The following is a 24,163-nucleotide window of genomic DNA, read 5'->3' as shown; positions in this document are numbered from 1 at the left end:
GGGGAACTTTAAAATTGGTGGATGGATCGCCCCCAGTTCCAGCAGATCCCATCTTTCACTCCAAGAATGGACTTAATCTGCAGTGTATGTTTCATGTGTTTATGGTGACGGTATAATTCCTCGCGAAGGGGGGTAAAGTATGTAGACCTTCTTACTGATGGATTGTTTCCGCAACCTGTCATTATCACCGTGGGGAATATAGTTCCAGAGGTTATTAAAAGATTAGCTGCCTTCAGTGTGGTATTGTGAATGCAAGTGTCTGTTTTTAATTGATTAAGTACTTGAGATTTAAATTTATTGAATGGTTATAATGGATGACAGAATGAATTCTGTAACATTTTGTGACATTTTGAATTCTGTAATGAATACTTTGAGCTTTATTTTATTTCACCATAGCTTGATACCTGACATCTTTACATCATGGGTATTGGGTGCGTTGGTATGGAGGGTTTAAAGGCAACAGGGTGTGCTTGGGGCCATGGGTTGGCATGAGTTTGCTCTAAGTTGGCAAAGGGGCTTTAAGGAGCCCTTGGTGTTAATGGATTAGAATGGAGGTACGAGAGACCATTGGAGGATGGAGGCGCATGGGTTGCCATGAGTTAGCATATATGGGACATGGGGAGTGGGGGCGAGGGGCTTAATATTCAAGAGTAAAACTGGGACGAAGTCCCACAGAACAAAGATGGGCCTTTTAACCAGCCGACCTTGGCATTCGGCAGCTCCTGTGGCCATTTACAAACTGCCCCTGGTGCACCGGGCTCACCTGTAGCACAATGTCCCATCTTCACATTGAGGATACCCTCCATCATGCTATGTTGCACTCCGAACGTGCTAAATGGGATAGACTTCGAACAGATCTAGCAACTCAAGACTGGGCATCCATGAGGCACGGTGGACCATTAGCAGCAGCACAATTGTACTCAATCGTACTCTTAACCTCATGGCCTGTCATATCCCCACAGTCCACCAATACTAACAAACTAGCGGATCAACCCCATTTCAATGAAGAGTACAGGAGGGCATCCCAGGAGCAGCAGCAGGAATACCTAAAAATGAAGTGTCAACCTGGTGAAGCTGAAACACAGGACTACTTGTGTGCCAAAAGCCATAAGCAGCAATTAATAGACAGAGCTAGGCGATTTCATAATCATTGGACCAGATGTAAGCTCGACAGTCCTGCCGCATCCAGTCGTGAGTGGTGGTGGACAATTAAACAGAAGAGGAGACTCCACAAATATCCCCATATCCCCATGCATTCGCAACAATCTTCAGCCCGAAGTGTTGAGCGGATGATCCATCTCAGTCTCCTCCTGAGGTCCCCAGCATCACAGTCTTCAGTCAATTCACACCACATGATATCAAGAAAGAGTTAAAGGCAATGGAAACTTCAAAAGCTATGGACCCTGACAACATTCCAAAAATAGTGCTGTTTTCCCAGGCAAATACTGACCCATCAGCCTACTCTGCATCATGAATAAAATGATGGAAGAGTCAACAAGAGTGCTAACAAGTGGCATGTCCTCAGCAATAATCTTCTCACTGACGACAATGACTGTCCTTGACATCAAAGCAGCATTTGACCAGTGTGGCATCAAGGAGCCCAGGCAAAACTGGAACCAATGGGAATCAGGGGGGAAACCTTCCATTGGTTGGAGTCATAACTGGCACAAAGGAAGATGATTGTGGTGGTTGAAGATCAATTATCTCAGTTCCATATCGATGCAGCAGTTCCTCAGGGTAGTATCCTAGGCCCTAATACCATCAGTTGCTTTATCAGTGACCTTCCTTCCATCATAAGGTCAAAAGTGGAGATGTTCACAGATAACTGCACAATATCCAACACCATTCACAACTCCTCAGACAATGAAGCTGTCCCTGTCCAAATGGGGCAAGATTTGGACCATGTCTAGATTTGGTCTAGCACGTGGCAAGTAACATTGACTCCACACAGTTGCCAGACAATGACCATCAAGAGAGGCTCTAACCATCGCTTCTTGACATTCAATGGTATTACCATCGCTGTATCCGCCACTATCAATATCCTATGGGCTACCATTGACCAAAAACTGAACTGGACTAGCCATATAAATAATGTGGCTATAAGGGCAGACCAGAGGCCAGGAATTCTGGGGTGATTAACTCACCTCCAGATTCCCGAAAGCCTGTCTATCATCTACAAGGCGTGGGTGCAATATTCTCCACTTGCCTGGATGAATATAATTCCAACAATACTGAAGAAGCTTGATACCATCCATGACAAAGAAGCCCGCTTGATTGGCACCCCTTCCACAAACATTCATTCCTCCCACCACTGACAAATAGTCATGGCAGTGAGTACCATCTGTAAATGCACCGCAGGATCTCACCATGACCGCTACCATCTGGAAGGTCAAAGACAGCAAACACATGGGAACATAACCACCTGAAAGTTCCCCTCCAAGTTACTCACTATCCTGACTTGGAAATATATTGCTGTTCCTTCACTGTCACTGGGTCAAAATCCTGGAACTCCCTTCCTAACAGCACCAAGAGTGTACCTACAGCACATGGACTACAGCAGTTCAAAAAACAGCTCACCATCACCTTCTCAAGGGCAATTAGGGATGGGCAATAAATGCTGGCTGAGCCAGCGAGGCCTACATCACATAAATGAATTTTTAAAAAGCAGACCAGATTTTCACTCCAGGAACGGTCTACGCCTGGATTGTTTATTCAATAACTTTATGATGAAGACGTAAATGCTCATGAAGGGCAGTAAGGTCAGTAGAACTGTCAAGGTGTCAAGTTATTCAAATCCCCTGCTATTAATTTTTGTTTAATTAACTGCCTGTGGCTGAGACAGTAAAATAAATTTGTGCTTGCAGTATCAATAGATGTCTGTTATTTGTTATCGTAACTCTAAGAACCAACATTGCAGTATTATTACTGCTTAATTGCTTCCACAACCTGTCATTATGATTCTGGGGGGGGCATGGAAGATCACAGTTTGATTGATAGTTCCCAGAGGTTCGTGAATGATTAGCTGTCTTTGATGTCTTTTGGGGAGCATAAGTTGGCACTAAGTTGGTTTATGGGCTCTCAGCACAAAGGGTGGCAGATTAGGACTTTGTAAGTTGGAATGCGTTGGTGGGAGCTATAAGGGGGCATGAGGATGAGTGGAAGGGCATGGAATGACATGGGGGTATGTGGGCCATGTGTAGGTATGGTTGGAATATGGGGATTGGGTGGGGAGGTGAGGGCTGAGGGCCTAATAGTCAACAACACAACTGAGACAAAGGGCTGGATTCTCCGCCGAAGGGATGCTCCATTTTGCCGGCAGCCCAGGGATTTCCCCGATGGCATGGGGCTGCCCCACAATGGGAAACCCCATTGACTAGCTGGCATAACGGAGCATCCCGCCGGCGGGGTAAAACAGAAATGGTACGGCGGGGCGGAGAATGCAGCCCAAAGTTGCAGGGAATCAAGAGAGGCCTTTTAACTAGAATCATAGAATCTTTACGGTGCAGAAGGAGGCCCTTCGACCCATCGAGTCTGCACCGACCCTTCGAAAGAGCACCCCATCTCGCCACACGAACCCCACAACCGCACCTAGCTTTGGACTGTGGAAAGAAACCGGAGCACCCGGTAGAAACACAGACACACACACGGGGAGAAAGTGCAAACTCCACACGGTCACCCAAAGCTGGAATTGAACCTGAATCCTTGGAGCCTTGAGGCAGCAATGCTAACCACTGTGCCACCATGCTGCCCTCGGCTCTCAGTTTGCCTCAGCACCCCATGTGACCATCTTCTAGCTGTCTCTGGGGTTGGTGACCCCAACTCCAGCATGTACCTGCCACTCCCAGGAGAAAATTCTGAAGGAGAAAAGTAACCTCCACTTGGAGAGGCAAGGTTTGATCAGGGATAGTCAGCATGGCTTTGTCAGAAGGAGGTCATGCCTAAAGAATTTGATTTAATTTTTCAAGGAGGTGATTGGGTGTGTAGATAAGCATAGTGCAGTCAATGTAGCTTATATGGATTTCAGCAAAGTCTTTAACAATGTCCCACATGGGAGACTGATAAAGAAGTTAAAAGCACATGGAATCCAGGGTAATTTAGCAAGCTGGATCCAAAACTAGCTTAGCGGTAGGAGACAGAGGGTGGCGGTAGAAGGAGGTTTGTGTGACTGGAGGCATACTACAGGAATCAGTGCTGGGCCCCTTATTGTTCGTGACACGTACAAACGAGCAACAGCTCTCCAAATTTTCCTGCCCGTCCGTGGCAATGACAACCGGTGTCAGTAATGGAAAATCCCACCTTAAATGTTGACCCACAGCTTTTAAGATGATCCACACAGTGACCAGAAACAAGGATTTTATTTGTCATGGCCTTGTGTTTACGTACACTGAGCTGCTGCATTAAAAAAAAACTATTAAAACTGTGAACTGATTAGACAAGCATTTCGTACACAGTATTTTAATTAGTTTACTTGATATGGAAGAGTGGCTACTGGTCTCTGGCACAGCTGCTTCTAGTGTTGGAGCAGAGGCAGATTCTCTTGGCATATCCAGATCTGAAAGACCTTTAACAGACTGATCTGTGAAACAATTTTGTACCACAAATATAACTTTTTTTTTTAGCTTCACAGCTGCAAACCACCAGGACAAACCAAGCTAAATTTTGCATTAAGTGCTTATATTTTAAACTAAGCGAATAAAATTCCACTTAGCGGGCCTGATCTACCAGTCGTAATGCATCTGAGCGGGAGCTCCATGCGGTCGGTAAATCCCAGGAGAGGCCTCCTGCGGGTTCCCAATAGCCAGTACGCTTCGCGGGATCTAACCAGAAATCGTGAGACATCGCGATCAAAATCCTGCCCAAGCATCGTGCGCTTAAGTAGGTTTTAAACCCACTTAGGTCTGATTACCTGGGAACCCAACATCTACCAGTCTCCCTCAGGAGACCCCAGCAGGGCACCGTTTAGTACTGGTTCACACATGGAATGGCACCCGGGGGGGTCTCCCGGGCTATCAGACGTCCCCAGGTAATCAGGGACAGGGCAGAGTAGCCCCCTGGAATTCAGGAATCTCGGCATTGCCGGACTGGCACTGAATCAGGAAAGTGAATCATTGGGAAAAAGCGGGTAACACCTAGTCTTTTTCCCAGGGTGTAAGACTCAATTACAAGGGGAAACAGGCTCAAGGTGAGAGGGGGAAAGTTTAGGGGAGAATTGCGGGGTACGTTTTTCCCGCAGACGGTGGTGGGTGCCTGGAAAGCATCGCCAGTGGAGATGGTGGAGGCAGGCTTGGTGGGCAGAAGGCCTATTCCTGTGCTGTAATGTTCTTTGTTCTTTAACAGCAACTGATCAACAAATGGTCCAAATTAATTTAGTCACTGTCGTAAGACTAGGTGTTACCTAAAGTTAAATTGCTAGTAACTGTATGGTGGTACATTTACACCAACATATTGTCAGAATGGCAGGAGAAGATTTACACTGACGAGTTCTCGCTCTGTTCCTTATAGAGGGAAAGGTAAAATTGTTGCCCCATGTTCCCTCCAAAAAAACAATTACTGTTTAGCATCTGAAATCCAGGAGCAAGTCATCGGCTTTTCCTCGCAGCTAGATACCAACAAGATGCAGGATTAAGACGTAAAGAAGGCACCAGGAGGGGAAACAATTAGCATATTGGATTTCTACAAAAATGACTGTTAAAAAGTTGGAAATTACAACTAATTTATATTTTTAATTTTGGTTAGCTCACATTCCATAGTTGGAATGTTTTCAGTTGTCATCAATGGTGTAAAAATTAAGTAAACCAATTACTTTACAAAACTATTTTCAACATCATAATTTCTTTTGTAGACTATTTTCTATAAAGGCACAGAAAATATTCATTCATACACATTTTTCCTCAAGAAACTAAGTTTTGCAGCTCTTAAAACCAGCTGCAAACTTATAGAATCACCCATTGCCAACATCCTGCATGCTACCATTGACACAGTGAAAGAGCGCGAGGAGAGCGGCGGGGGCACAGTGAAAGAGCGTCAGGAGAGCGGCGGGGACACAGTGAAAGAGCGGGAGGAGAGCGGCAGGGGCACAGGATAAAAGAGCGCGAGAGCGGCGGGGACACAGGATAAAAGAGTGCGAGGAGAGCGGCGGGGGCACAGTGAAAGAGCGCGAGGAGAGCAGCGGGGACACAGTAAAAGAGCGTGAGGAAAGCGGCGGGGACATAGTGAAAGAGCGCGAGGAGAGCGGGGGGGACACAGGATAAAAGAGTGCGCGGAGAGCGGCGGGGACACAGCTGCAGGAGAAGCGGCCTTCAGATTTTCGGCGGGAGCAAGGGTCTGTCGGGAAGGTAAGTTTACCTCTTTAAAAACTTACCTTGAAGAGTGACATCACAGCAAAGCAGTGACCTGGATGGCTGTTAAGGAAAGTGCTCCAATTAGTAGTAGCTGGGAAAAATTTAACTCTTCGTGTGTTGGTATGTATTGTGATTGGTAAGTAAAATCTTTATTCCTTTCACTTATTCATTATTTTATATATTTGTAATCAGTTACGGTAAAGTGTAAAAATGGCAGGAGATCCCAGCCCCGTGTTATGCTCCTCCTGCTCAGTGTGGGAGTTCAGGGACGCGGCCGATGCCCCTGACTCCTTCATGTGCGGGAAGTGTGTCCAGCTGCATCCCGTTAGACCGCATGACGGCTCTGGAGCTGCGGATGGACTCACTTTGGAGCATCCGCGATGCTGAGGAAGTCGTGGAAGCACGTTCAGTGAGTTGGTCACACCGCAGATTAGGATTGGTGAGGGAGACAGGGAATGGGTGACCAAAAGGCAGAGAAACAGCAGGAAGGCAGTGCAGGTGTCCCCTGCGGTCATCTCCCTCCAAAACAGGTATACCGTTTTGGATACTGTTGGGGGGAGATGACTCACCAGGGGAAGGCAGTAGTACCCAGGCTTATGGCACCACGGCTGGCTCTGCTGTACAGAAGGGCGGGAAAAAGACTGGCAGGGCTATAGTCATAGGGGATTCAATCGTAAGAGGAGTAGGCAGGCGTTTCAGTGGTCGAAAACGAGACTCCCGAATGGTATGTTGCCTCCCGGGTGCACGGGTCAGGGATGTCTCAGATCGGCTGCAGGACATACTGAAGGGGGAGGGTGAACAGCCAGTTGTCGTGGTGCATATAGGCACCAACGATATAGGTAAAAAAAACAGGATGAGGTCCTCCAATCAGAATTTAGGGAGTTAGGAGATAAGTTAAAAAGTAGGACCTCAAAGGTAGTAATCTCAGGATTGCTACCAGTGCCACGAGACAGTCAGAGTAGAAATTCAAGAGTAGTAAGAATGAATACGTGGCTTGAGAGATGGTGCAGGAGGGAGGGGTACAGATGGTTGGGACATTGGAACCGGTTCTGGGGGCGGTGGGACCATTACAAATCGGATGGTCTACACCTGGGCAGAATTGGAACCAATGTTTTAGGGGGTGCTTTTGCTAACACTATTGGGGAGGTTTTAAACTAATGTGGCAGGGGGATGGGAACCAGATTAGGAAGTTAGAGGTCAGTAAAGAGGCAGCAACTAAAGCCAGTAAGGTACTAGATAATAAAATCAATGTGACTAAGGGGAAGAGTAGACAGGGAAGAGATGATGAACGCAAAGCGACAGGTGGTCTGAGGTGCATTTGTTTCAATGCGAGAAGTGTAGCAAGGCAGATGAATTTAGGGCTTGGATTAGTACCTGGGAATATGATGTTATTGGTATTATGGAGACTTGGTTGAGGGAAGGGCAAGACTGGCAACTAAATATCCCAGGGTATAGATGCTTCAGGAGGGATAGAGAATGGAGTAAAAGGGATGGAGGAGTTGCATTACTGGTCAGAGATGATATCACAGCTGTGATTAAGGAGGGCACGATGGAGGATTCGAGCACTGAGGCAATATGGATAGAGCTAAGAAATAGGAAGGATGCAGTAACATTGTTGGGACTTTACTACAGGCCTCCCAAAAGCGAGCGTGAAGTAGAGGTACAAATATGTAGACAGATTATAGACAAATGTAGGTGCAATAGGGTGGTCTTGATGGGAGATTTTAACTTCCCCAACATTGAATGGGACTCATGTAGTGTTGGAGGCGTAGATGGTGCAGAATTTGTAAGGAGCATCCAGCAGAGTTTTTGTAGAGCAGTATGTAAATAGTCCAACTTGGGAAGGGGCCATACTGGGCCTGGTATTGGGGAATGATCCCGGCCAGGTGGTTGAAGTTGCAGTCGGTGATTACTTTGGGAATAGCGATCACAATTCCGTAAATTTTAGAATACTCATGGACAAAGACGAGAATAGTCCTAAAGGAAGAGTGCTAAATTGGGGAAAGGCCAAGTATAAGAAAATTCAGCAGGAACTAGTGAATGTGGATTGGGAGCAGCTGTTTAAGGGTAAATCCACATTTGAAATGTGGGAGTCTTTTAAGGAAAGGTTGATGAGAGTGCAGGACAGACAGGTCCCTGTGAAAATTAGGGATAGAAATGGCAAGATTAGGGAACCATGGATGATGGGTGGAATTGTGAAACTAGCTAAGCTGAAAAAGGAAGCATACATAAGATCTAGGCGACTTAAAACTGATGAAGCTTTGGAGGAATATCGGGAAAGTAGGACAAATCTCAAACGCGCAATAAAGAGGGCTAAAAGGGGTCATGAAATATCTTTGGCTAACAGGGATAAGGAAAATCCCAAAGCCTTTTATTCGTATATAAGGAGCAAGAGGGTAACGAGAGAAAGGATTGGCCCACTCAAAGACAAAAGAGGGAATTTATGCGTGGAGTCAGAGGAAATGGGTGAGAATCTTAATGAGTGCTTTGCATCAGTATTCACCAAGGAGTGGGACATGACGGATGTTGAGGTTAGGGATGGATGTTTAAATAATCTAGGTCAAGTTGGCATAAGGAAGGGGGAAGTTTTGGGTATTCTAAAAGGCATTAAGGTGGACAAGTCCCCAGGTCCGGATGGGATCTATCCCAGGTTACTGAGGGAAGCGAGGGACGAAATAGCTGGGGCCTTAACAGATATCTTTGCAGCATCCTTGAGCACGGGTGAGGTCCCGGAGGACTGGAGAATTGCTAATGTTGTCCCTTTGTTTAAGAAGGGTAGCAGGGATAATCCAGGGAATTATAGACCTGTGAGCTTGACATCAGTGGTAGGCAAACTGTTGGAGAAGATACTGAGGGATAGGATCTATTCACATTTGGAAGAAAATAGACTTATCAGTGATAGGCAGCATGGTTTTGTTCAGGGAAGGTCATGTCTTACAAACCTAATAGAATTCTTTGAGGACGTGACAAAGTTAATTGATGAGGGAAGGGCTGTAGATGTCATATACATGGACTTCAGTAAGGCGTTTGATAAAGTTTCCCATGGCAGGTTGATGGAAAAAGTGAAGTCGTACGGGGTTCAGGGTGTACTAGCTAGATGGATAAAGAACTGGCTGGGCAACAGGAGACAGAGAGCAGTGGTGCAAGAGAGTGTCTCAAAATGGAGAAAGGTGACTAATGGTGTTCCACAGGGATTCGTGCTCAGACCACTGTTGTTTGTGATGTACATAAATGATCTGGACGAAGGTACAGATGGTCTGATTAGCAAGTTTGCAGATGATACTAAGATTGGTGGAGTTGCAGATAGCGAGGATGACTGTCAGAGAATACAGCAAAATATAGATAGATTCGAGAGTTGGGCAGAGAAGTGGCAGATGGAGTTCAATCCAGGCAAATGCGAGGTGATGCATTTTGGAAGATCTAATTCAAGAGCGGACTATACGGTCAATGGAAGAGCCCTGGGGAAAATTGATGTACAGAGAGATCTGGGAGTTCAGGTCCATTATACCCTGAAAGTGACAAGGCAGGTCGATAAGAGTGGTCAAGAAGGCATACAGCATGCTTGCCTTCATCGGACGGGGTATTGAGTACAAGAGTCGGCAGGTCACGTTACAGTTGTATGGGACTTTGGTTAGGCCACACTTGGAATACTGCGTGCAGTTCTGGTCGCCACATTACCAGAAGGATGTGGATGCTTTTGAGAGGGTGCAGAGGAGGTTCACCAGGATGTTGCCTGGTATGGAGGGTGCTAGCTCTGAAGAAAGGTTGAGTAGATTAGGATTGTTTTCGTTGGAAAGACGGAGGTTGAGGGGGGACCTGATTGAAATTATGAGAGGTACGGACAGGGTGGATAGCAACAAGCTTTTTCCAAGAGTGGGGGTGTCAATTACAAGGGGTCACGATTTCAAGGTGAGAGGGGGAAGGTTTAAGGGAGATGCGCATGGAAAGTTTTTTACGCAGAGGGTGGTGGGTGTCTCTAACGCTTTGCCAGCGGAGGTGGTAGAGGCGGGCACGATAGCATAATTCAAGATGCATCTAGACAGATATATGAACGGGCGGGGAACAGAACGAAGTAGATCCTTGGAAAATAGGTGACAGGTTTAGATAAAGGATCTGGATCGGCGCAGGCTGGGAGGGCTGAAGGGCCTGTTCCAGTGCTGTAATTTTCTTTGTTCCTTGTTCTGGAAACAGAACCGGACATCGCCTTATAAATGCTGTGGCTACAAGAGCAGGTCAGAGGCTGGGAATTCTGCGCAGAGTAACTCACCGCCTGACTTCCAAAACCTGTTCACCATCTGCAAGGCACAAGTCACGAGTATGATGGAATTCCCCCCAATTTCATGGATCAGAGTAGCTCCATCAACACTCAAAACGCACAACACCATCCAAGACAAAGCAGTTTGTCTAATCAACATCCCCTCAACCAATTAAACATTCACTTTCTGCCCCACTGATGCACAGTGGCACTATTGCAACTCACCCAAGGTAAATTGGATAGCACCTTCCAAAGGTGCTGGGGGAACTACAGCAACTGTTCATTCCTGTCTGGCACAAAAGCAAAGGGGGTAAGAGGGCCAATCCATGGCTTACAAAGGAAATTAGAAATAGTATCCGATCCAAGGAAGAAGCATACAGATTGTTGACCAAGAAAAATAATAGGCCTGAGGATTGGGAGCAGTTTAGAATTCAGCAAAGAAGGACAAAGGGATTGATTAAGAAGGGGAAAGTACAGTACAAAAGGAAACTTGCAGGGAACATAAAGACTAACACTAAGAGTTTCTCTAGATACATGAAGAGAAAGAGATTGGTAAAGAGAAATGTAGGCCCACTGCAGACAGAAACAGGGGAATGAATAATAAGGGACAAAGAAATGGCTGAGCAATTGAATACATACTTTGGTTCTGCCTTCACAAATGAGGACACAAATCAGATCCCAGAAATGTTAGAGAATGAAAGGTTTACTGAGAGGGAAGAACTGAGAGAGATCAACATTAGTAGAGAAATGGTGCTGGGAAAACTGATGGGATTGAAGGCGGATAAATCACCAGGGACTGAGAATCTGCATCCCAGAGTGCTTAAGGAGGTGGCTCTGGAAATAGTGGATACATTGGTGGTCATCTTCCAGGATTCTATAGACTCTGCAATTATTCCTGCAGATTGGAGGGTAGCACACGTCACTCCAATATTCAAAAAGGGAGGTAGAGAGAAAGCAGAGAATTATAGACCAGTAAGCCGAACATTGGTAGTGAGGAAAATGCTTGAATCCATTATCAAGGACTTTGTAGCGGAAGATTTAGAAAGCAATGGCAGGATCAGTCAGAGTCAGCATGGATTTATGAAGGGAAAATCATGCTTGACAAATCTGTTGGAATTCTTTGAAGATGTAACCAGTACAGTTGACAAGGGGGAGCCAGTCAATGTGGTATATTTGGACTTTCAGAAGGCGTTTGACAAAGTCCCGCATAAGAGATTATTGTGCAAAATTAAAGCACATGGGATTGGGAGAAATGTATTGAGGTGGATAGAACTGGTTGGCAGAGAGGAAACAAAGAGTAGGGATTAATGGATCCTTTTCAAATTGGCAGGCAGTAACCAGTGGGGTACCACAGGGATCGGTGCTGGGACCCCAGCTATTCACAATATATATTAATGATTTGGATGAGGGAACAAAATGTAACATCTCACAGTTTGTAGATGATGCCAAGTTAGGTGGGAGGGTGAATTGTGACGAGGATGCAGGGATGCTGCAGCATGATCTGGACGAGTGGGCAAATCAATGGCAGATGCAGTATAATTTGGATAAGTGTGAGGTTATTCACTTTGGAATCAAAAACAGGAAGGCAGATTACTACCTGAATGGTTATAAATTGGGAGAGGGGAGTGTGCAGCAGGATATGGGTGCCCTTGTGCACCAGTCGCTGAATGTAAGCATGCAGGTGCAGCAGGCGGTAAAGAAGGTTAATGGTATGTCTGCCTTCAATGCGAGAGGTTTCGAGTATAGAAGCAGGTGTTGCTGCAATTATACAGGGCCTTGGAGAGGCCACACCTGGAGTATTGTGTGCAGTTTTGGTCTCCGTCTCTGAGGAAGGATGTTCTTGCTCTCGAGGGAGTGCAGCGAAGGTTTACCAGACTGATTCCAGGGATGGCGGGACTGTCATCCGAGGAGAGATTGACTAGGTTGGGATTGTTCTCGCTGGAGTTCAGAAGAATGAGGGGGCTCTCATAGAGACTTATAAAATTTTAACGTGACTAGACAGGGTAGATGCAGGTAAGATGTTCCCAATGATGGGTATGTCCACAACCAGGGAGCACAGTCTGAGGATTCAGGGTAAACCATTTCAGACAGATATAAGGAGACTTTTCTTCACCCAAAGAGTGAGCCTGTGGAATTCATTACCACAAGAAGAAGTTGATACTAAAGCATTGAATATATTCAAGAGGCGGCTAGATATAACACTTGGGGAGCATGGGATCAAAGGCGATGGAGGGAAAGCAGGATTAGGCTATTGAGTTGGATGATCAGCCATGATGGTGATGAATGGCGGAGCAGGCTCGAAGGGCCAAAAGGCCTCCTCCTGTCTTCTATGTATCTATGTAAACCCATGACTTCTTCTACCAGAAGGACAAGGGCAGCAGATACATGGGAGCATCCCAGGACCCAGCTATGTCCCAGCCTGATGCTCAGCCTCTGGTGCAGGGTTGCCCGGAGCTGACATTACGGTGCAGCCTGGACATTCAGAGGGAGATGTCAGCAACACTCCAGCAGGTCCATAACCATTTTGAGGTGTCCCAGAGGCTCGGGAGCAGCAGATATCACCGGCAATGCGTGGCTAGGGTGGCAACCACAGTGAAGAGCCTGGTGCACAATGTCAGCAGCATGAGTAAATGTGTCCAAGGCATCACGCAGTCGGTGATGGCCACGGTTGAGGGCCTTGGCAGAATGTCTGACTCATTGGGGAATGTGACCCCGTACCAAGCTGACCATGATGATGTGCTGCGGAACATGTCTCACTCTCAAATGGGAATGGCTGAGATGCTGCAGAGTTGTTCTAGTCACAAGTGGGCATCACCGAGACACTGCAGATCATGGCCCAATCACTGAGGGGCATCATCGAAGGTGTCAAACCTTGGTTTGACAGACATCCGGGAGCCGCCAGGTTTGTCAGAGCCAGACGACGCAGGTGCAGCCTGGGTTCGAACCAGCTATACCACCGTCCCGAGGTGAACCCCGGGGCCCTATAGGCACCGAGCGGGAGGAAGAGGCACTGGGTGGCAACCCGGACCGAGTGGGGATGGGTGACTAGCAGCTCCCCCGAGTTCCACCCTTCTGATGAAGCCGCGTCTCGAGGTCAGCACACGGGACAGAGCGGCACGGCTTTGCATGTGCCGACGACAAGTGCATCGAGGCCATCCTGCCCCAGAGGACAGCCCGCCAGGGACATCGAAGGCCATGGGACGTGGGAAGCAGTTGACTGCCTCCACCTCAGTAGTGCGTCCTGGGGACACACCTAAACATAGCGGTAGAGCTAGGAAGGTTAAGTACATTGAGATCACTGAGGGCACCAGGGGACGGGGGAGGGGGTGCGGGGTAGGTAGGATTTTGGGGGGTGGGGTGAGGGGATGGTGGGGAGAGTGGGGCAGCACCATCGGGAGTGCAGAATTATTGGACACCTATGAAACATTAAAAACCCTTGCGCACAATCAGTATGACGCCTCTGTCACTTTCTTCTGCAATGCGGTCTGACCTCCGAGCCCTTGACCCATGCTCTCCAGGCATCTCCCCCCAGCACGTAGCACTCACCCACCCTCCGGCCGTGGACTTACCCCCTGTCCCATCCCCTGGGTGCTCGGATGTTGGCTGCTGTGTGTGTGGTGTTCCTTCCCGCAGTGTGCAAGCACAGTGTCCATGCATCAAGGTGTGATTGGGATGCTAGGCAATGACTCCAGCATGCTACATGGCCCGCCCAATCTCAGGAATCCACTTGGGGTTGCGTGAAGTGCTCACTTAACCATGCTTGCCAATTTTGTGTCAGCAATAGCCTTCAGCCACATGGCCAGAGGTCTTGGCAGTCGGTGGGGGTTAATGGGTGGGGCAGGCGGGTAGGGACTAGGGCTGCCCCCGGGATTGGTAATGCACAATCCAGGGGTTGGCATGCTGGTGTTGCACGTGGTTCCCCTTCGCACCCCCTCTCATGGTGGCCCACCACTCCGGAGGGCGCGCCCACGTCTCCCCAACCCAGCCGCTGGTCCCCAATCCCCCGCCGAGCACTGGGGTGTCAAGTCCAGTGCCCCCAGGTTCTTTGTCATTGAGCAAAGACGGCTACTCACCTCCCCAGAGAAGCCCTTCCGCAAGGTTCACATTTTTCAAAAGGAGGACTAATCTGTGATCACTTACTGGGGAGGCAATGAATCACGGGAGGCTGTTGAATATGGGGTCGCTCCTGTTAATTGTATGGAAATAGGGCTTAGACCATAAAACATAGGAGCAGAATTAGGCCACTCGGCCCATCGAGTCTGCTCCACCATTCAATCATGGCTGATATTTTTCTTATCCGTATTCTCCTGCCTTCTCCCCATAACCCCTGATCCCCTTAGTAATCAAGAACCTATCTATCTCCGTCTTAAAGACACTCGGTGATTTGACCTCCACAGCCTTCTGCAGCAAAGAGTTCCACAGATTCACCACCCTCTGGCTGAAGAAATTCCTCCTCATCTCTGTTTTAAAGGATCATCCCTTTAGTCTGAGATTGTGTCCTCTGCTTCTAGTTTTTCCTGCAAGTGGAAATATCCTCTCCACGTCCACTCTATCCAGGCCTCCCAATATCCTGTAAGTTTGAATAAGATCCCCCCTCATCCTTCTAAACTCCAACAAGTACAGACCCAGAGTCCTCAATCGTTCCTCATACGAAAAGCTGTTCATTCCAGGGATCATTCTTGTGAATGTCCTCTGGATCTTTTCCAAAGCCAGCACATCCTTAGACATGGGGCCCAAAACTGCTCACAATACTCCAAATGGGGTCTGGCCAAAGCCTTATATAGCCTCAGAAGTACATCCCTGGTCTTGTATTCTAGCCCTCTTGACATGTGCTAACATTGCATTTGCCTTTCTAACTGCCGACTAAACCTGCACGTTAACCTTAAGAGAATCATGAACAAGGACTCCCAAGTCCCTTTGTGCTTCTGATTTCCTAAGCATTTCCCTATTTAGAAAATAGTCTATGCCTCCATTCCTCCTTCCAAAGTGCATAACCTCACACTTTTCCACATTGTATTTTATCTGCCACTTGATTGCCCACTCTCCTAGCCTGTCCAAATCCTTCTGCAGCCCCCTTACTTCCTCAATACTACCTGTCCCTCTACAGATCTTTGTATCATCTGCAAACTTAGCAACAGTGCCTTCAGTTCATTCTTCCAGATCATTAATGTATATTGTCAAAAGTTGTGATCCCAGCACAGACCCCTGAGGCACACCACTTGTCACTGGCTGCCATCCTGAAAAAGATCCCTTTATTCCCACTCTCTGCCTTCTGCCAGTCAGCCAATCCTCTATCCATCTTACCCTTAACACCATGGGATCTTAACTTATTTAACAATCTCCTATGTTCCACCTTGTCAAAGGCCTTCTGGAAATCTAAATAAATCGCATATACTGGTTCTCCTTTGTCCAACTTCCTTGTTACCTCCTCAAAGAACTCTAACAGATTTGTCAGACATGACCTCCCTTTGACAAAGCTGTGCTGACTCAGTCCTATTTTATCATGCACTTCCAAGCACTCCACGATCTCATCTTTGATAATGGCCTCTAAGATCTTACCAATGACCGAAGTCAGGTTAACTGGCCTATAATTTCCCGTCTTCTGCCTTCCTCCCTTCACAGCAGTGTTACATTAGCTAGTTTCTCGTCCTCTGGGACCCTTCCTGCCTCCAGTGATTCCTGAAAGATCACCACCAACGCTTCCAGAGTCTCCTCAGCTATCTCTTTTAGTCCATCTAGTCTAGGTGACTTATCCACCTACAGGCCTTTCAATTTCCCCAGAACCTTCTCTTAGCGATGGCCACTGCACTAACCCCTGCCCCCTGATTCTCCTGGAGCTCTGGCATTCCACTAGTGTCTTCCACCATGAAGTCTGATGCAAAGTAATATTCAATTCCTCTGCCATTTCTTTGTTTCCTATTATTACTTCTCCAGCCACATTTTCCACGGTCTATTTTTGCCTCTCTCGTACCTTTTATATATTGAAAAAAATTCTTCCTATCTTCTTTCATATTACTATATGGCTTGCACTCATATTTCATCTTCTCTCCCCTTATTGCTTTTTTAGTTGTCCTCTGCTCGCTTTTAAAGGATTTCCAATCCTCTGGCTTCCTACTAATCCTTGCCACTTGGTATGCTTTTTCTTTTATGCTGTCCTCGACTTCCCTCGTCAACCATGGTTTCCTCCTCCTTGGGATGAATTTCTGTTGTGCCTCCTGAATAACCCCCAAAAACTCCTGCCATTGTTGTTCTACTGTCTTCCCTGCTAGGCTCCTTTTCCAATCAACTCTGGCCAGCCCCTCCCTCATGTTTTTGTAGTAACCCTTATTTAATTGTCATACCATTACATCTGATTCCAGCTTCTCCCTCTCAAACTGCAGGGTAAATTCTATCATATTGTGGTCACTGCTCCCTAAGGGTTCCTTCACCTTAAGTTCCCGAATCAAGTCTGCTCATTACACATCACCAAATCCAGAATTGCCTGTTCCTTAGTAGGCTCTGTCACATGCTGCTCCAAAAAAACATCTCTCAGACATACCACAAATTCCTTTTCTTGGGATCCACTACCAACCTGATTTTCCCAGTCCACCTCCACATTGAAGTCCCCATGATTATTATTGTAATATTGCCTTTCTTATATGCCTTTTCTATCTCTTGATTTATTTTTTGCCCCACATCCTGACTACTGCTAGGGGGGCTGTACGTAACTCCCATCAGGGTCTTTTTACCTTTGCGATTCCTCAACTCTACCCACAAAGATTCTATGCCTTCTGACCCTATATCGCTCCTTGCTATCAATTTAACTTCATTCCTTACTAACTTTGCCCATCTGCCTGTCCTTTCGATAAGACACATATTCATGTATATTTAGATCCCAGCCCTTGACCTCCTTGCAGCCATGTCTCTGTGATGCACACAACATCATACCGGCCAATTTCAATGTGCGCAACAAGCACATTTACCTTGTTCCGTATACTTCGCGCATTAAGGTACAACACCCTCAGTCCTGCATTGGCCACCTCCCTTCTCACACTTGTCACCTTTTTCGCTCTGCCTGAGGGTGATGTTGTTCCCCTATTTTTGTTCTCTATTTCGCCTTCAGTTATTGCACCTTCTAAGCTAATGCTCTGGTTCTCACACCCCTGCCATACTAGTTTAAATCTTCCCGAGTGACTCTAGCAAACCTCCCAGCCAGGATATTGGTACCTCTCGAGTTTAGATGCAACTCGTCCTTCTTGTACAGGTCCCACCTGCCCTGAAAGAGATCCCAATGGTCCAAAAATCTGAAACCCCCCCTCCTACACCACTGGTTTAGGTGCACTATCCTCTTATTTGTAGCCTCACTGGCACGTGGCACAGGGAGTAATCCTGAGATTACAACCCTAGACGTCCTACTTTTTAGCTTACAGCCTCACTCACTGAACTCCTTCTGCAGGACTTTATCACTCTTCCAGCCTATGTCGTTAGTACCTATGTGTACTACGACCTCTGGCTGTTCACCCTCCCCCTTCAGGATATCCTGTGTTCATTCAGAGACATCCTTGACCCTGGCACCAGGGAGGCAACATACCATCCTGGAGTCTCTTTCACGTCCACAGAAGCTGTGCCCCTTACTATAGAATCCCCTATAACGATCGCTCTCCTGCACTTTTCCCTCCCCTGCTAAGCAACAGGGCTAGCTGTGGTCCTGTTCTGGCTGTTGTTGTTTCCCCCTGATCGGCTATCCCCCCAACAGTTTCCAAAATGGTATACCTGTTAGAGGGGGACAGCCACAGAGGATTCCTGCATTCACTGCCTGCCCTTTCTAGCAGTCACCCATCTGTATGCCTGCACCTTGGGTGTGACCACATTTCTATGACTCTTATCTATGACGCTGCTCCAACCAAACCACGCAGTCTCTGAAAAGCTGCCATTGGGTACACTTCCTGCAGACATAGTCGCCCGGAACGCTGGCAGCGTCACGGATCTGCCACATCTCACAGTGGCTTGTTCCGTATACCGCGCGCATTAAGGTACAACACTCTCACAGGGGTTTAAGTGGTGATAATTGTTTTTTCGCCACGCTACGGCGAGATCCTGATTTTGCATATGGTTGCAGGCCAGTTACATCACAAATTGTTTGCCATCTGGCACGGTTTTTGTTTTCGGCCTCTCCCACTATTCACCATCGTCGTTTCACTCGAGCAAAAGCGCAACGAGGCCGGAGAATTGCGCCCTATATTTTTTTGAAATGTTAATCAATAGATCATGATGCAATGTCTGATTTTCTTGATGGTCAATAACAAAATCCTTAGTTATTGATAACTAGTGCTGTTTTTAAATAGCTGCTTCAAAACAAGCATGTAGCCAATTTAATATCATAATAATGAAAGCTCAGAGTAAGATAAATAAATTAGAATTATAAAGGTGACATTTCTGTGCAAGACAAATATGATGCATGCCATCGCTGCACCTATTTACACACACATGAAATATCTTTTTTTTTAAGTCCAATTCTTTCTGGTTTGATTCAGTTTGCTACATTTACACAAGTTAAATTTATTTACTGGTTTCAGATTGTAAACAATTTGGACTCACAACTTTCAACTGTTGTGCCTTCTCACAAGTTACTTAATCAAAGAGTAAAAAATGCCCACTGGGAAACACATGGAATCACCACATGTTGAAACAGATTTGGCTGTGACACCAAGATGAACGCATCTTAAATCCTTACCAGTGTCTCTCTGATCTCCAATTCTGTCCAAAATGTTGAAGGAGATGTCAAGGTATTCCCTCTGAATAGCACTTACTGCAATCTTCCTTTGCTTCTTCTGCCGTGGGACAATCTGGATTTTGAATTCTGTTTCTTCACCACTTTCATCTTTTTGGTCAGTATCTTTATCGGTAGACAGCTCTGCGTTTGACCTTTCATTCTGTTCAATTTCCGTAGGAAGTTTGAGAAATACCGTTTTAACCATGGGGCTTGGTAATGGGCTTTCATATTTAATTTCATCTCTATGTAGGTCATCAGTATCATCCTGCGATAGTTCGAGCACAGCAGATGATTTCTTGAGGTTTTCCCGTTTCTGTTTAAGGGTTAGTGGACTTTCACAACCAGAACAGTTTGAATTTTTCTGTGGTGTTAAATTTTCAAAGTCTTTTTCATCTGTAAGAGCTATTGATAAAATGTTCTCAGTATCTAGCAAAGAGGTATTACCAAAATCCAGACATTTTGAGTCTTTTGAGCAATCTTCAACATTGACTTTTACAACTGGTGTGACATTCAAGCTAAGTGATGCAGTATTGGGACTTATTGAATTAGTTTTCCCATTTGGTTTGTTATTAGGGGTATTCTGCATTTCATATTCCTCGTCACTCTCTACAATTCTGAGAGGAGGGAGAGGCACGAAAACCAGTGAATCACTATCAGAACTTGATAGAATTGACTGCTTCTCATGGGCAGAAGATGAGTCAGAAGATAAGTCAATCAGGTTGTTTTCTTCTTTATGGAAGGAAAGATGCTTCTCAGGAGAGTCAAGTTTGACCTCAAATGTTTCTGTACAACTGAGTCTGACTTCTGGTATAACTGGACGCTTCCCTTCTTGAGAGTCTTCTGCAGATGAAGACCTTTCCTGAAGTTCTCCAATTTCTGCACTGACAGACAAATCCAGCTCTGGCCTTCTATACATGCTTTCCATCGGAGGATAGCAGGAGGGAAAGCTTGGTTGTCTTCCAGATTCACATCTATCCAGACACGACTTTCTGCGATGTTCATCTAAAGAGTATAGGGCAGAATCTGCATTTCCTATGTCAAGTGACTGCTGCTTCATTGCATACATTTTTTTCTTTTGAGCAACAGCCTCCTGCAATTGCGGAGATGTACCACAGCGCATTATACTGTCCGGCAAAAGGCTGGAATCTCTGTATTCTGACAGCTCTATCTCGGAGCCTAAAGGAAAAAGCATTAAGGTTACAAAAGGAATTTATACATGCAATTTCAATTAAACCCAACAAAATTCGCAATTACACATTATTAGTTACAAAATGTACAAATCATACACACACTTTTTCCACATTAAATAGAACTTACAGAGCGGATAGGTGCTGAACTAATGGGTACTATCCAGGCATATGTAAAATTTAACTTCATTTACTTATGTGTTTGCATTCATCCCAAATTGAGGGTACAAACAGATATGCATGTTCTGATTCATTATTTATTCACCATTGAGGCAACAATACTAAGAATTTCCATACTATTCCAAACATTCAGGGCCATAAAATTCAAACATGGCATGCCAGCAAATGAGAAATATAACCTGCTTCAGATGTGAGGGTGTTGAGCCCTGGGACATAGGTTGGACAACCTGATGTAGGCCATTGTGCTGTCAATAACATTAACCTCTATTTACTTTTGGAAATCTAGCAGTCTGGCAGCACGGTAGCACAGTGGTAAGCACTGTTGCTTCACAGCGCCAGGGTCCTGGGTTCGATTCCCAGCTTGGGTCTCTGCGGAGTCTGCACATTCTCCCAGTGTCTGTGTGGGTTTCCTCCGGGTGCTCCGGTTTCCTCCCACTGGTCCTGAAAGACGTGCTTGTTAGGTGAATTGGACATTCTGAATTCTCCCTCTGTGTACCCGAACAGGCGCCGGAATGTGGTAACTACCAGATTTTTACAGTAACCTCATTGCAGTGTTAATGTAAGCCTACCTGTGACAATAATAAAGATTATTATTATTATTGTTGGAATTGGATAGCCCCATCATACCGAGGTGTTGTTGTTCAGTGCATAAGGAGATGGAGAAACTGCCTTACTGACTTTTTAAAAGATTTTTGGGGGGTTGTGGACAACACTGGCATGGACGGGGCGGAACTTTAAAATCAAACGATTTGACATATCGCCACCATTCTGGTTACGCTGGCCACATTTTAAGTCACTATGCTTGCCAGCTTGCACATGCAGGAAATAGGAGCACATCAAGGTCAAAGGTGCTTTGGCTATTTCCTGACAGGTGTGCAGAGGATGGAAAGCTCGCAAGATCACAGGCTTTCTACTCTGTTGGCATGTAATGATGAATTACCTCTGACAGCCATATTTTTCTCCTGCAAAGGAGAAGAAAAACTTACTCTTCTGTGCATTCATCTCGACTGGTTGATATTTTACCGATTTACTCCCCCCTATCCTCTTCAGTCGTGCAAAAAAGGTTTGTGGTTCCTTGTTGCAAGCTCCAGTTGGGGTGTCATGTACATCTGATTCATCGAATACACTATCTTCTTCTGGCCAAGGGGAAAAAAATGAAGCATCAAAATACTCTGCAGACGGGTCTAAATATTACAGACACTTCAATAACTGCTTGCACTTGCAGAAACTGCTTATTTGACATCAAAGTGCCAAAGAAACAACCAAAATAGGTTTCTTGTTTAAAACATAGCTTGGCTTCACAAGATCAGTCTCCACCTATGCATCAACATACAATTTCTCGGAGTAATAAAATTTACAGTGCCCATCATTTTCTAATGGTAATTTCCTAATAATTATTTAGGGCATGAGTATTTTTCCCCAAGGGGAGGATAAAATGATGGTCAAATCAAATTAGAGAGATTTCTGTCAGAAAATAAATTTTGTGATGCAGCAGATGAGTAATTTGCTACAGGACATGTGGTTTGTGCATGCCTGCGAGGAAAAAGTTGACTTTGAGCCTTTGGTTCTCAAAAGCCTCCACCTTCATTTTTATCAATTATAAATTAATTGAAGAGTCTGATTGCTATGATTATCCAGCATCTCCATTATCATTGAATCATGCAACTACCAGGTTGGAACCAGGAGCACTGGCATTGACAGAGGTCTTGAAACAGATCGCCGGCCTATGATCTCAACCTGAGAAGGTGCATCGGCAAGAAGACATGAAGAGATTAAGACAATAATTAGGCAGGAGGAAAATAATCAAAACTATATTGGAAGCTGTAGTGTTCTATAATATGGCAAATACATTAGACCATTTGTAACCCCTCCAGGCTTTAAACTCCAAGGTAGATTAATAAAACTTCCACACAAATCAAAAGGTATGAGTTCATCTTTATGCTTTATAAAAGTCAGCAAAGATTTTTTAAAATATATTCACTTTATAGTTGATCATACCTTTTTCTTTTTCGCTGTATTTGCTAATATTACTATTATCACTGTAAAGGGGTCCAGCAGTGGGATGGGGTTTACAGCTGTGGTATTGTGCATTTAGCGTATTAATCGTGATATAGATCAGATGCAGTACAATCTTGCTGAAATCAGAGTCCCTGTAGGGATACTAGAAGTAAAATAAAGAAAGTTAGTACAACATACATATAAATGATAAAATGCCTACATTTTAAAATAAATGTTTTTTTCCATTCCTTTCTCATCACAGAAGCTACTTGCTCCCATTGTAAACTTGAAAGAGGAGTATAAGATGATGTAACATCAACTGTTTGTAGATGTACCATTTGTCAATATTCTCTGCCGATTATTCTTTTTTTTTGTCTACTATGTACGTACTGTGTACTTTTCACTGTACTTCAGTACATGTGACAATAAATCAAATCAATCAAATCAGGTCCTTCCTCTCCATATCATTTATGATGTGTGAACAATAGCAGTCGGCTCAAATGTTTGAAAAAATCAACTCTGCTCTGCCACTACCTCTTCCCATAGAAATGTATGAATTTATTAATTTCCCTCTTTCTTTGTTGTCAAACTAATTTTCTCTGAAGGTGACAAGTTAGCCAATGAGACCATATAACATTATATGCTTGAGAAGAACATCAACTTAATGGCTTTCTGAAAATCTAAGCATATTAGATGTTCTTTTACTTTGCCATTTTTTTTGCAAAACATGCAGTAGATTTGAGGGGCAAATCTACTTCAAAAACCACATTAGGTGCCCCTTTAACCAAAATGTTTTCCACAGGTTAGCATTGCATAAAGCACTTTTTGCCTTTTCCCCCACTGCAAGTTTCTCCTTCATGTCTGCTCATTATTTTTAAGTTCGGTACCGAGATTACTCAAGATGCTATCAAGCCTTTAATTTTACCATGTATGGTAAAATGATGGGGCTCAAACATGGTAAAATCAATGTCAAAACCTCAAGGTCTTATGATACCAAGTATGATCTTAGAAATGAAAGAAGACTGTGAGTGAAATCTTGAGGACGCACTTTCCGCCCACGGGGTCACTGGTGAGGGCAGAAAGTCTCGCGAAAATCAGGAAACGCAATGTTGGCCGAGAGGTTGGGGTTCCTGATTTTCCCCACACCTCGCTGCAGCTATCACGAGATTCATATCCACAAAGAGTCTGTACTTCATTTTAATGAATTTTGATACATTTAAATGCTATTAGCGGCCTCCTGCCACATGATCCCCTTCACTAAATATTCATACCTCGCCAGCATGACATCACATCAGCGAGTTTTACAACAGATTTGGCCAGGTGTGAGGCAGTCAAGGGGATCCATCCAAGGGCGCAGAGCAGGTATAGCCCTGGAGGGATGTGTAGTGGGCAGGGTAGAGTGGAGATTGAGGGAGTGATGCTGGCAATGGATGTCAGAAGGGGGAAGAAG

At 45.4% G+C, this 24,163-nt stretch overlaps 1 protein-coding gene across 2 annotated transcripts in view; it reads right to left on the bottom strand.

Annotated features, from left to right (window-relative positions):
- LOC140404135 (protein unc-79 homolog) overlaps positions 1–24,163 on the bottom strand; it is a 347,086-nt gene that overhangs the window by 126,586 nt on the left and 196,337 nt on the right. For both annotated transcript variants that reach the window (XM_072492555.1, XM_072492562.1), the window contains exons 30-32: positions 22,714–22,876; positions 21,702–21,851; positions 19,310–20,524 (exon numbers count right to left, since the gene is read on the bottom strand). In XM_072492555.1, the coding sequence (XP_072348656.1) occupies positions 19,310–20,524; positions 21,702–21,851; positions 22,714–22,876 (1,528 nt within the window). The remainder of the gene's footprint in view (positions 1–19,309; positions 20,525–21,701; positions 21,852–22,713; positions 22,877–24,163) is intronic.

This window comes from Scyliorhinus torazame, chromosome 2, assembly GCF_047496885.1.
Source record: "Scyliorhinus torazame isolate Kashiwa2021f chromosome 2, sScyTor2.1, whole genome shotgun sequence".
Classification (NCBI taxonomy): Eukaryota; Metazoa; Chordata; class Chondrichthyes; order Carcharhiniformes; family Scyliorhinidae; genus Scyliorhinus; species Scyliorhinus torazame.
The sequence above is the reverse complement of the archived record's forward strand: the minus strand, read 5'-3'. Positions and strand labels throughout refer to the sequence as shown.